The sequence below is a fragment of the Hoplias malabaricus genome, chromosome Y (genome assembly GCF_029633855.1).
Source record: "Hoplias malabaricus isolate fHopMal1 chromosome Y, fHopMal1.hap1, whole genome shotgun sequence".
NCBI lineage: Eukaryota > Metazoa > Chordata > Actinopteri > Characiformes > Erythrinidae > Hoplias > Hoplias malabaricus.
Window position 1 is genome coordinate 37,103,173 of NC_089820.1, and position 14,845 is coordinate 37,118,017.

At 39.3% G+C, this 14,845-nt stretch overlaps 1 protein-coding gene across 1 annotated transcript in view; it reads right to left on the reverse strand.

Moving 5' to 3' along the window:
- LOC136679069 (otogelin-like) overlaps positions 1-14,845 on the reverse strand; it is a 509,929-nt gene that overhangs the window by 207,001 nt on the left and 288,083 nt on the right. The window contains exons 25-27 of the mRNA XM_066657350.1: positions 14,172-14,310; positions 13,953-14,087; positions 12,943-13,086 (exon numbers count right to left, since the gene is read on the reverse strand). Of these exons, the coding sequence (XP_066513447.1) occupies positions 12,943-13,086; positions 13,953-14,087; positions 14,172-14,310 (418 nt within the window). The remainder of the gene's footprint in view (positions 1-12,942; positions 13,087-13,952; positions 14,088-14,171; positions 14,311-14,845) is intronic.

The window sequence follows — 14,845 nt, forward strand, 5'->3', positions numbered from 1 at the left end:
TTTGTATGAATATTACACAACCAATTTGGATTGCCCAATATAAAAAAAAAAAAAAAAAAAAAAAAAAAAAAAAAAAAAAAAAAAAAAAAAAAAAAACCTGAAACTGTGAAAGACATGTTAGCATTTTTAGGACTGACTGGCTACAGCAGACAATACATTACTGTGTCGGACGAACATAACCTTTTAGGGACATGGTGAAATCGCTAGGGATGAGAAATTTGTCTGGTAAGCTGAATTGGACGGTGGAGTCGGTACAGGCGTTTATAGACGTTAAACAAGCCTTATCAGTTGCAGTTTACTTAGCCAGACTTGACTATTAATTACCTTTTTACACAGATGTTTCTGAAACAGACACTGTGATTAATGGTGTACTGTTTCAGAAAAAGGGGGAAGGTAGAGCAGTGTTAATGTATTTAAGTGTCCCATTGGACCTTATAGAGAGGAGACAACCACAGTGCACAAGACATGTAGCAGGACTGACTAAATTAGTTCAGAAAACAGCACATTTGGTAGCAGGATATCCATTGCGCATTCTAACCACACACGGAGTAGTAGCGTACATAAACTCACAGATGTTCACACTCACTACATTGAGACAGAGACGCATTCACAAAGCATTGACTGCACCCAACATCACCTACACACGAAGGAGTTAATATGGCGGATGGGATGATGGAAGGTCCACCACATGAGTGCGAGGAACAGGTAGAAAGGCAAGGAAAAGTAAGACCAGACTTACAAGCCACACCCATTCCAGGGTCATGGAATTTATGGACGGATGGGTGTGGTTACAGGGCAGATACAGGTGAAGTCAGAGCAGGATACGCAGTAGTTCAGGAAGCGAAGGGGGAAACACATGAGTTTCAGACAGTTATAGCAGACGAAGTGAAACAAAACCCATCGGCGCAGAAGGCAGAACTGCTAGCAGTAATTTCAGCATTAGAAGTGGCACATATAGGAAAACAACAAAACACTGGAAAATTAAAAACAATGGTGGCACCCATACATGTCAGCATTAGTGGTTGATTACATCACTAAATGTCAGATTTGTAACACTCAGAACGTAACAAAAGCATTTAAACTAGCTCCAGGAAGGTTTCCATTGCCAGATTCTCATGGACATGAGATTCAAATGGATTACACAGATATGATTGACCCCATTAGGAGATATAGATATCTCCTGGTCGTAGTAGATAGATTCTCGGGGTGGGTAGAGGCACTCCCCACTCTGAGGGAAGATGTAAAATCAGTCTGTAAGTTTCTGATTAATTGTTGGATTACGGACCATGGGTTTCCTAGGAAATTTTTTTTTTTTTTTTTTTTTTTATATTTTTTCAGATAGCGGGAGTCATTTCACAAGTAAAACACTGCAGTGGGTGGAGCAGTCGTTGGGGCTGCGCCATAGCTATGGTTGTGTGTATCATCCTGCCTCACAAGGTCAGGTGGAGAGGATGAATTAAAATTTGAAATCTAAATTAGCAAAAATCAAACTGGCCACGGGCATGAATTGGCTTGATGCCCTTCCAATTGCTTTAATTAGTGTCCGTAGTTCAGTGAACAGAAATACAGGGTTAAATCCTTTTGAATTAGGGAGGGGCATCCCTTTTTAAGGCCCCTCCAGTGCGCTTGCGTCCCCCCAGAAACTACCTCAAGCAGAGTACCGACAGCTATATGAAGAACTAAAAGCTGTTTGTAAAGATTTCTCTATACAGGTGCAGGAAAGGAGAGAAAGAGAAGAAACGGAGGAGAAGGATCCAGAAGTGACAGTCTCACCCTGGGTCCTCCTGAAGGTTATCAAGCGGAAGTGGTACGAACCTCGCTGGACAGGACCCTACCAGGTGACAGAGAGAACCAGTTGTGCAGTCCGGCTGAAGGGTAAAGGCTTATAGTGGTACCACCTCACACAGTGCAGAGCCGCACCGACACCTAACATCAAACATTCACTGAAGGAAAACAACACCTCAGAAGAGGCTGATCAAGCAGCCTCAACCAACATAGGGGCAGAATAATCCCCTGAGGCAGGGGCACGACAAGGAAGACAAGGAAAGGATGAAGAATACACTTTAACACATACACATATAGGGCTCATTGTAATCTCTTAGTCCAGAGAGTGAGTGGTAGGACAGAGGTGTCCACTCTTAACAGGAGTGGTGTAATTGCCCGCTACCACCACAATCTGCCATCACGCTCTACCTAAGTAACTCGCCAAACCGGGGGTGACCTAGGCAGACCAATTTAACATTAATTGCTTATCATTTATTTAAATGTATTGACCTGTCAGTTGGACAGGTCAAAAGGGGGAATTGTTGTGAAAAATAATTTTATTACTTTGTATTAGTGGACAAATATCATTGAATGATGATTAGTTAAAATTAGAAAGTATAATTACATATTCATTGTATGAAACCTTGTATTCATATGAATGATTAACCAGTATTTTAACCATGCATTTAAACAGTTTAGAATCTGCACACTAACTGACATGCTGACTCAGTGTTTACACCTTTCTAATTTCTTAGATCTTTAACAGATCTGCACTCAGGCTTTTAGCATAAATTACAACTGTTAGCCAAAAGGGGGAGTTGAACTTTAGGGCACCTCAGTGACCTTAAAGTCCATTACTGACCCCTCATAATCTTGGTGACAGAAAAGGAATGTGGGTAATAAAACCTACAGAGTCAGAAGGGCAGGATGAGTGTTTTGGGGTCATAGGTGCATGGGAAACATGCACGCAGAAACCTGAGTACTAACATGTCTAATTATGCATATTAATATATGTTAATCAGCCAGAAACGCCTTGCCAGCAGGGTATTCGTCATTTGGGGTATAAAAACTGTGGAGTCAGATGGGAAGGTCAGAACTTTGCGTGGAAGGGCACTAGGTTGCGTTTCTTATGTATTAGTTCTCCTGGTACCAGTATTGAAATAAATACTTTGGTTTGCTTTGAACTTCACTCGACTGGTATTTGTAACGCTTCCGGAACGAGCACGCCTCCCTCAGGAGAGAGGGTGTATTTTGGATCTTTTGGAGATCTTCTAAATTTTAATTACTTTGGGAACGGTCCAAAAAGAACATTTAATTCTTCATCTTCAATTTCTGAAAATACATATGAACTTGGATGGGTTTAGACACAACTAGTTATCTTACTAGCAAACTCATGTAGGAACATTTAAATCCCCATTCTCCATTATCATGTTGTTACAGCCTACATCATCTTGTTAACCCTACAAAAAGATTCCTATATGAGACAGAATTTTTTAAAACCACCTCCTACATCGAAACTGAACAAACAAATAACTCAGTTGAAATGTGACGACTATTACAATATTTTACTACTATTTTTTAAAATGAGAATTTATGAAACTGTTACAGAAAGTCTAACATGTAATAGTGGATGTTCAATTCTTGTAAAAAAAATTTTTTTTTTTACATATTTTGTAAACGTTTTATATATTATTTTTTCCTTTTTTAACCTATGTGTAGTAATATAAGTTTCCATTTTAGTATGCAGATTCTAAAGTTTCTGTATGTTCTTAGTGTCCTTAGAGACAAGGGAAGGGATTGTAATGGAAATTTTTATATGTCTCTGTTGAAAGATCCTGTCTGCATGTTTTGTCTGTATATTCATTTCTGACTGTCAACAGAACTCACAAACTCAGTGTATATCAGGTCAGTTTCGAGGTCAGTGCTTTATCAGAACAAAACATTCTGTCCCTCATCTTTTAAATCAAACTGGGATATCTCTAAGGAAACTAAGCTTGCAGAAACTTAGTGATTATCTTATGCTTATGATGTATAAACTTCCTATATAAACTCTGTGAAAACATCTTCTTTGTCCACATTTACATAGTAATGTGACAAAAAAAAACCTATGCACTTTAAAATGCTTAGGCTTTACAAAATAAGAATGGCTCATCTTGACCAATCATCCTTTAAGCTGCATGGGACACAAGCCTTAAGACTCTTTCCTTGTCCTGGCTCTGGTTTTCAGAACTGGTTTTGAAAACAGCAGAGTTCCGCACTTTCCAAGGCACTGGCTTATTTTGTATTTGTTTAATCAACTGAAAAGTGAATTTCTCCTCTCCAGACATCAGCAATTATTGTGATACGACACTGCACATGTGTTTAGTTTGTGTTTCTCTCTTTAGGGTTCAGTATTCCTATATCAAGCTGTGTCTTAATTAAGTATCATTTTGACTAAAAATCTGGTGAGGATGTATTCTCTGAACAAGAAGACATTTTTTGAAGTCAGTGTGGATAATAGTGTCTGCCATATATGTTAAAGTAACTGACCCCACTGTTAGCTATTCAGGTTCCTTTCTATGGCCCCACTGGTCACATTTCATGTCCCCTCAGAGAAAACCTCTATTCTTTGTCCTCTGGTCATATTGGAGCCAAACACTCCATAAACAGAGTTTACAAGCAAAGTCAGAGAGGTTTTTGACCACTCTTCCACTGACAAAGCTGGAAAATCTGGTTTGGTGTACCTGGGATCAGCTGGTTTAACTTAAACAAGAGAGTGACCATGCTGTGAACAACCTGCTGTGAGGGATAAACATGTTAGTAAATCTGTACAGAGAAGGACTCAAAGAAACTTTAAGGTCTGAATTAGCAAACAAGGGCATCTTCCTTTTCTGTAGTTAGCCCAATCGGTTGTCCATCAGAAAGGCTAATTTAATCAACTCCCATTGGTGTTATAATCCACAAAAACTAAGCTCAGTTGTGTCTTCACTGCCAATTCTGGAAAGAGCATATGGATGCAGGACAGGCAAAGAAAACAACCAATGTGAATAAAAGTGGTTTTATGTCTGTACTGTGGAGCAAGAGGCCATTTATGTTCTTTGTTGTATATAGGACCCCTATGTCCTTAATTATTCCCATATTTAAATGCAAAAAGAAAAAAAAAGTTTCTCATCCTGTAAATTTGTCTTTTGATTTTTGCTCTGTTGCCACCCTGATTCAAATTTCTGTATATTTCAGATACCTCCTGTAAAGCGGTGTAAACCCAGTCACAGACCAACCTCAACAGTAGGAATAATCCACTCTGAAAATATCACTACGTATATTCACTCCCTTGACTACCCAAACATTTTTGTTAGCCAGGCAAAATTGTCTAGCTATTGTCTGCTTTGCCACTTGCTTAAAGATCATAGAGACCCAATTTATCAGGGGTTCAAGCACTGAAAGTGCTGTTGCCCTATTGTTTTTGCTTTGTTTCCACTTCTTCTTTTTCTCAGATGAAATGTGATTTTCGTATCTCCTTTCCCGTGTGATGTGTAAACTATGGTTCGTCAGACCATACGAAAAAGCCTCAAGAACCCCTAAGCTCCATCCCGCTTAGATGTTGAGCTAATTTGCATAATAAGCCAAATCACACACATTTTTGAGTGTGAGCTAGTCCCTGGAAATGTACCCAGTATGGACATATATGGTATCAGCTGAATTCTAATATAATTATCAAAAAAAAGGTTGGAATTTCATCACTGTGTGGCTTCCAGACTCCACCCAAATATGCCTTCAAAACATCAGAAAAATATAGCTATAACTCACAAATGCTTTGCCCGAATGTTACGATACTTCACATGCTTGATCCCTATAAGGGTTGGAAGATATGATTACTTGGTTGTGCAGCTGCAAGCCTAGGGTGTGCTATTAGAACAAAAAAAATTGTTACGCTTCACAGGATTGTCCGATTGACATGATTAGTATGCATGTAGTGGGTGATGTGTTGAATCAGATTCTATGATGATGATGTCATATTCGAAAAAATATGGCCACCATCAGCCACTAGGGAGCGCAACTGAAAATTTTCACATGGAAGTATGGAATATCTCAGCTAAAATTAAGCACATTGACAAGCAATTTGTTTTACAGAATACTCTGCATACTGTCTCACAACTTTGCAATTACAATTATTGTCAAAAAATAATTATCCACAATAGTCAGGTATGTGTGTGTTCGAACTCCTCCCTGGAAATTTGTTGTGTGAATACACAACTGGTATTTTTGCAACCTGTGTAGACTGTAAGTAAATAATTATCAAAAAAAGTTGGAACTTTTGATATGTCGTTGTGGTAATTATTGAGCAAATATGCATGGGCGGAGCTCTGTGTACTCTGAACTATAACTCAAACAAACTTAGTCCAAATCAAACAAAACTTGGTACACGTGTGTGTCATTAATACATAGAAGTAGTTTGCCAAATGTGATCAAAATGCACAGAAAAGGGGTGCTACAATTGGACAGTAACTTGTTGCCTAGGTTTTTTATTGATTACACCGCCATCTAGGGATGCAGTACCAGCAAGATGTAATAAATATATTCTGAAGCCCATGGAAAAGGAGCTTGTGCATTTTTATAATTTATGGCTAAAACATTTTTGAGTTACAGCTGTTTTCGTTCAATGTTTATAAGGCAAGCTGCACAACTGTTTTTAAGTAGAGGCTGCAATCACACAATAATGAAAGTTCCACATATTGTTTGATAATTATTAAAGTTCAGGTTCTTAAGATTCTCTTAATACCACATATGTCCATATTGGGTTATTATCCAGGGACAAGTTTGCGAACAAATATCTCATCTATGCATTCAGACTTCTCTCTATTATGCAGAATTCCCCTCAACCCCTCCCTCTCCTCCTCACACACTGACTGTCACCTCTCCCCACTCACCCCCACCGCCTGAGATAGAAGGCCAGAGAACAAACGCATACATGCAGATCAACCCTAACATTATGACCAACTCCTTATTTCTACATTCACTGTCCATGTTTTCAGCTCCAGTGTCCACAGAAGGTGGACCAACAGGGTAGGTGTGTCTAACAGTGTGAACAATGAGTGGACACAGATTTTAAAATCTCCAGCAGCACAGCTGTCTGATCCACTCATAAGAGCACAATACACACTGACATATCACCACAATGTCACTGTCACTGCAGTGTTGAGAATGAACCACACAAATGATATCTGCTTTGTCCTGAACATTGGGTCACAATCCAGGTTGAAACTCCAGAGTGAGTTCTGTGCTGTCTCTGTAACTCAAGCCCCACCTTCACCTGTCTGCAGACGACCAGAAATTCACCCACTCATCCACTTCCCCTCTCTCCTATCCAGCTCCACCATCACACCAGAACACCTAGGATCGCATTTTAAACACTAAAAAAAAACTATCCTAAAGTGTGTCTTCTCTATCTGAAGATGTCTTATGCTAACCTCTTGCTCTGCAAAGATTGCTCGCTTTCACCCTGGTCTTCAATGGTCAGGACACCCATACAACAGGTATGACTTAGGTGTTGGAGTTTTAAATCCCTCAGTATCACTGCATGACTGAGAATAGTCCACAACCAAACAAATCCAGCAGACAGTGTTCTGTGTCCACTGATGAAGGACTAGAGTACAAGCAACTCCACATCATATCTGCTCTATGGGGAACATTAGGGTGAGAAACCATGGTGAAATTCCAGAGTGAGTTCTGTGCACTATGCTGTCTCTGTCATCCACTATTCCTCCATCTCACACCACCTCTCCACTGAGACACAAGGAACACCTTAAAAACACTACAAAAACTACCCAAAAAATGTGGTTTCTATCTCAGGAAAGGTCGCATTGTTCGTCTTCTAGCGAATACTTGCTTGGACCTGAGTATTGCTAATTGCAGCTATATTTATTCCTATAGCTGATGCAAGGAGGTGCAAGTTTGTATTTGGTTAAAAAGGGTCACTCAGTTAGCATCTTTAAGGCCATAGATTATTACTATTATTATTATTAATACTATGCACCACACTGAATAATAGCCTTGTTCACTACATTTTCATCCTTTCCTGGTATCACGACTGGACAGAAGGCAGACACAAGCGGCGAGCAGTATAAAGAGTTTATTGGCAACAATCCACAAGGGGTTAACAATAACTAGCACAGGTCGAATATCAGAAACAAACAGTACCTCAGAGACAAACCAACAGAGTAATCGAAAAGCCAGGCAGAGTTCATGAACCGGAGAGCAAACAAATCCAAAGGGGCAGGACAAGGACAAAAACCGAAAGACGAGCATAAGGTAGGTAACTGAAATTCAAGACAGACAGGTAAGTAGAGAACGCTTTGTATTCGGAGATAAATCACGCAATATTCAGTAATGACTCGTGAGTGAAGCTTAAATAGAGAGAGAAGCAGGTGTTCCTAATCAGAACTCTGGTGATTGAGAACGGTGTGGTGTCATGTGATTGTATATTGAATTCTGGGATCTGGAGATCAGAGAGGCCTGCGTGACACCTGGGTCCCTGGTGGCAACCCTGACTGTGCACTACTAGTTCCTCAATGCCTCTCAGAGCTCCAGATACCCAGCATAAAATACACCATGTCCCTGGTAACAATTTCTCATGGGACCTGTGTAATCTGAAATATTGCAGTTTACTTCAATTATCTTTCAACATGCACACAAAGCAAAAAGCTTAATGATTACCAGCAGAACTGCAATACGAGCACATAGGATGTGAACACAACACAAACTCTGAGAGTACAAGGACCGTATAGCTTGATGGAGTGACCCTGGCACCCCATACTCCTGGAGCAACTCCCACAGCATCTCTCAGGGAACAAGGTCATACGCCTTCTCCAAATCCACAAAGCATGTGTTGTGTGGAGTAGTAAATTCCCCTGCCCCCTCAATCACTTGTGATAAATTTAAGAGTTGGTCCATAGTTCCATGGCCTGGATGAAATCCACATTGTTCCTCCAAAATCCTAGGTTCGACTATTGAAATGATTTTTCTTTCCAGCACCCTGATCTAGACTTTCCAAGGGGGGCTGAAAAGTATGATACCTCAATAATTGGCATACATTCTAGGGTTCCCTTTTTTAAAAATGGTAACCAAAACCCAGTTTACTAATCCAAAGGCACTTTTCCAGAGGTCCACGGAATATTGTAGAGACATGTCAGCCAAGACAGCCCCACAGTATCAAGGGTCTTCAGTAACTCTGGGCGAATCTCATCCACTACAGGGCCTTTGCCACTGCATAGATTTTTAACCACCTCAGTGTCTTCACCCCAGACACTTCTGGCCCTACCTCCTGTCCAGAAGGCATGTCCCTCAGGTTAAGGAGATCCTCAAAATGCTCCTTCAAACACCCAACAATACGCTCAGTCGAGTTCAGATTTTCACCATTCTTATTGATCACAGCTTGGACAGTGTCTCCCTTCTCTCTCCTGAGCTTTCGGAGTGTTTTCCAGAACTTGTTTGAGGCTGCCTGGAAGGCATTCTCCAAGGCCTCTACAGACTCCTCCCATGTTTTGGATTTTGCTTCAAGAACTCCCACAGCTGCAGTATTTTTCGTCTGCCAGTACCCATCCACAGAATCGGAAGTTCCCCAAGCCAGTCAAGCCCGAAAAGCCTCCTTCTTCGTCTTGACAGCTTCCCTCGCCCCTGGTGTCCACCTACAGGTTCTTGGGTTGCCACCATAACAGGCACAACATGCTTTTGACCACTGCTATTTGACTGAGGTACATCACTTCGGGCTGACTGGTCGCGTGCTTAATTTGAAATTGTTTGCCATTTTTTGCTGTATATTTAGTCCTTTAGACATTTATTTACAATCCCTATTACATATTTTTTGGCATTGCTTATCTTAGTGTGCTGTCTTCATTGTTCCTAATCCACTGTGTTTCTTAACTTAATTTTTTCGTCCTTATTATTACTCATGGTTTACTTTTTCTCAGCCCTTTCTAAGTCCATCACAGAGCTTGAGCAGCTGGGTCACTGGATTTAGCATCTCCTGGAGAAGCAGACGGAGCTCCAGTGGGAGAAGATGAGACTCGAGGCAGCCCACGACACCTCCTATGTGCCACTCCGGCTCCTCTGCTGCGGCGGTTTGCGGGGGTACCCATCTACACGCCTACACTGGGATGGAAGCACCATCACTGGCCTTCACCTGCACCTGCTCTAGCACCGAAGACTAAACAGGGCGGTGTTCTTATTATTGGAGATTCAATAGTTAGACATTTAAAAGTGCCGGGCACAAAAAGTAATGCAACTGTTTATTGTCTCCCAGGCGCACGCGTCCTGGATGTTGCCAGGTGGCTTCCTTCAGCACTTTGGCAGCGTGAAGATTTCGGCACAGTCGTTTTTCATGTGGGAACGAACAACATCTCCGCCTGCCGCAGCGAGGTCTTGAAGGAGCACTACCGTTCGCTTCTGGATACCGGCTTCATCCGAGCTGCCTAGGATCCGTAGTTCTCTCTGAGTACATTGAGGTGGTTCTGCACCGGGACTGACTGGTCCTTCCCAGTCACATCGGTCAGGTAGATAAACTGGATAGCGAGCAGGTAAGTAATATTAAAGTTCGTAATGTTCCACCTGACCATCTCTCTGCAGTTAGTATGATGAGTAGCATGTCCATATCACCCACTTTGATTAACACTAATAAATTCTTCAGCATTGAGACTGTGTCTGTTCTCCACAAAGATTGTTATCACAGATGCCCAAAAATCAGTTTTCAACAGCCTAATTAAAATTAACAACAAGGCACTGCAGTGAACGCAATATTTCAGCACCTCCAGCATTAAATTAGGGCTTTTAAATATATGATTTCTAGCATCTAAAGCACTCATTGTCAGTGATATTATTACTGATAACAAACTTTATGCATTATGTCTCTTATGTCATTAAGGATCATGGGCTAAACCCAATGAATACATTGCCCTGAATGAGTTCACTCCTCTAGCTTCAGCTATTGCAGTCGCCCATGAACATCTGGTCATGGTGGTGGGTTAGCCACATTTTATGACCCTACCATAGACACAACACAGAAATCTGGTTATGACACTAAATCCTTTGAAGTGCTTACTCTTAAAGTTACTGCATCAAAATGGCAACACTCTTTTTTCTCATCACAATCTATCGTCCTCCTGGCCCTTATAGAGAATTTCTTTGTGAATTTGCTGATTTTGTAGATAGTAGATAGCGCCAGTCAAGACCAAACAATTTAGAGAGAAGAGGCCTGCTCCATGGTACAGTGACAGCACGCGTGCCTTAGAACTGGCTGCACGTAACCATGAACGTAAATGGAGACACACAAAACTAGAATGTTTCTGAATTACATGGTAGCACATCCTCACCGACTACAAACATGCCTTATCTAAAGCCAAATCACAGTACTTTTCTTATAGAATGTCTTCTCTTATAGAAGACAACCCTAGATTCCTTTTTAGCTCTGTATCAAATCAAATGGTCAACAAATAGAAAAAAACTCCATTGTCCCCTCTGATTTCTGTAGTAATGACTTTATGAGGTTTTTTAATTATATAAAATTTATTGCATTCGACTCAAAATCCAAAATCAGTCCAAAGTCGCATCAGCTCTTGTAGATGAACCCCCCGCCAGCTCTGAGGTGCACTTAGACTACTTCAATTCTGTCAATGAAAATGACTTGCTTAGTTTAATTAGCTCATCTAAATCATCTTCATGCTTACTGGATCCTATACCAACACAATTATTTAAACAAATCTTACCTAAAGTCATTAGACCATTGCTCACAATAAAAAATCATCCCTCAACATAGGATATGTAACTAAACCTCTGAAACTATCAAACCAATGGTAATCAAACCAATTATTAAAAAACCCCAATCTTGACCCTCTTGAGCTCGCAAACTACAGGCCAATATCAAACCTCCCTTTTATTGCTAAGATTCTAGAAAAAGTCATGTCACAGCAGTTGTGCTCTTACCTAAAAAACAATAACATTCATGACATTTTTCAGTCTGGATTTAGATCAAATCACAGCACAGAAACAGCTCGAACAAGAGTAACTAATGACTTACTCCTTTCACTTGATAAGGGCTGTATCTCTATTTTGGTGCTGCTTGACCTTAGTGCAGCGCTTGATACCATAGATCATGTGATGCTTCTTGATAGGCTGGAAAATCTGGTAGGAATAAAAGGATCTGCCCTCTCTTGGTTCAGATCCTATTTATCTGACCGTTATCAATTTGTTTATCTGAATAATAAATCCTCTAATCATACTTTAGTTAAATATGGTGTTCCACAAGGGTCAGTGTTTGACCCTGTATTATTCACACTCTACATGCTGCCACTGGCTAGACTAATCCATAAGCATGGTATTCAATTCCACTTTTACACTGATGACACACAACTGTATATATCAGCCAAACCTAATGATGTTGCTTGTCTACGTAACATGTAGAATGTCTAACTGAAATTAAAGACTGGATGCTGCAAAATTTTCTCATGTTAAATTCTGATAAAACTGAGGTCTTGTTAATAGGTACAGATACTCAGAAACATTCACTCAGAAATGCTGCTATTAATCTTGATAATTCAACAGTAAAACACAGTACCATCATTAAAAACTTAGGGGTAGCTTTTGATTCGAATCTCACATTTGATACCCACATATCCAATACAGTCAAAACTGCATTCTTCCACCTACGCAATTTTGCCAAAATTTGGCATATTTTATCCTTAAAAGATGCAGAGAAACTAGTGCAGGCTTTTATAACTTCATGTCTAGACTACTCCAATGCGTTCCTGGCAGGGAGCTCATGCAAAGCATTACACAAGCTTCAGTTCAAAATGCAGCAGCCAGGCCTGGCTCCAGGGGTAGGTCCTGGTAACCCTCTCTTGAGCAGGGTATATTTCATTCCTTTTAGGCTTTTCAAAGGGTTGCTTCAGAAACAAATATAAGATCAAAATATCTGTATGCTTCCCTGCTGAGCTGTATTTTGTGTTTCAGCTGCTTACTTGAGGAAATAAAAGTCTACAGACTGACATGAGCAATTTGAAATAGCAGAAAAACAAGCTGAGACCAAGCCCAAGAAAAACACAAATATATAGAGAAACTTTCTGGATATATATATATATATATATATATATATATATATATATATATATATATATATATATATATATAATACATTTGTTTGTGCCTGACCTGCCAGCGTGGTCCAGCCTGTATGTGTATGGTGGTTTTCCTGTCCCAGAGGACTGAAAGATCCTGCTGCAACAAGTGGATGATGACGAAGTAACCCGCGTTCCAGATCAACACACTCTGCCTGTCTATCACACTTGATGGGCTCTACAAAATTACATAATTGAACTCAGTGGTGCTTGAAAGTTTGTGATCTCCTTAAAATGTTCTATTTTTCTGCTTAAATGTGACCAAAAACTTCATCCAATTTTCACACAATTCTTAAAAGTTGGTAATGAGAACAAAATAAACAAATGAGACAAATATATTAGTCTTTTGTCTGTGAGCTGAATCTCATAAGAACATGGATCATGCAGCAAGACCATGACACTAAGTACAGGTCATTCTACCAAAGAATGTGTAAAGTAAAGCTGTTTTGTACAGAGGAATAAGCTAATATTCCTCCATGCTTATGTTCAGTATTAAAAATTACTGGAAATGTTCAGTTGCAACTCCACAAGAGAGTAACATGAGGTGAAGTATGTGAAAGCAAAGTATCTGATAGCACTCACAAATATGTAATATTGGATCTTTTTCCTCAATAAATAAGTCTCATATTTTTTTGTTTCTCATTTGTTGATTTAGTTCAATTTATTAATTTTTTAGGACTTTAGATTTTTTAAAAATCTGATGAGGTTTTTGATCAAATTTAGGCAAAAATATTGAAATTTCTGAAGGGTTCACACCTTTTCAAAACCTATATATATAATTTGTTGTAAATAACAGCTAGATAAAACAGAAAACAAACACAAATTATATTGGAATTGTGGTTTAAAGTAAATGTTTTGTACAGAAATGTTGTACATATACAAAGATCCCAGTGAAGGCACTAATAAAGAAACCATAATAAACTGCAAAAATTTGAACCAGATTGGAAAAACTGAGAAATATATCATGGTTTTTTTTGCCCCACCAATATATTTTTTTTCTGGTATTAAAAAGATTATATCGAATGCATTATTAGAGGCACTCACAGGTTTTCCACTTTCATCCTCAAAATGTATTATGGATTTTGCAGTTGAGATGAGGAGAGCTTTTCTGCAGATCACCCCACTTTCAAAGCAATCCACATTCTCTGCTGTGATGCTAATCATTTGTTCAGAGGAGCTCTGATACACAGAAAAGACAGAAACACACATACATGTAAACAACCTGAAATTAATTTTCAAAAAACACAAAAAGGTATATCTCACCTTTAGTAGATAAACTTTGCAAGCTCCAATATAATCAAACAGCAGTCCATCAAATGTACGATAATGCCGATCTCCATATGCAGTACACACTGACGCACATGGACGAAATTTGCACTGGAATGAACCCTGCTGACACACACTGCCAAAACATGTATAATTAAACATTTACTATTTTTAATTTACATTGTTTTTTTTATGAACACGACATAATAAAAGGTGCACCTAATGTAGTTTAATGTAGCTGTACAGTCAAACTGGTAAATTAAGTAAATAAAAATAAATGACTATAATGTGTTCCAAATACAAATGAACAAAAATAAACCAAACCAAATAAACCTAGAACCTACATATTCAGTGGCATTTTGCTATTCAATGCATTCTGGCACAGTTTTAATTGATGAGTGGGTCTTATGAAAGGCATGTGAAAGAAACATTACATGAACTGTGCACAGGTCAACTGATTTTGGAGTGTCAAGCCTTTTAACCAATTGTTTCTGCCCTCTCTATGAAATATGTATGACACATTATATAACATATTAGAACTAAAGGAAGTATAAGATTATCTGTTGACACTTGAATAAAAAAAAATAGCTTTGTGGTTTCCAAAGAAGGGCACCAATCACTTGAACGTGGAATGACCTACAAAATCAAAACCAAGTCACAGAAACAAAGAG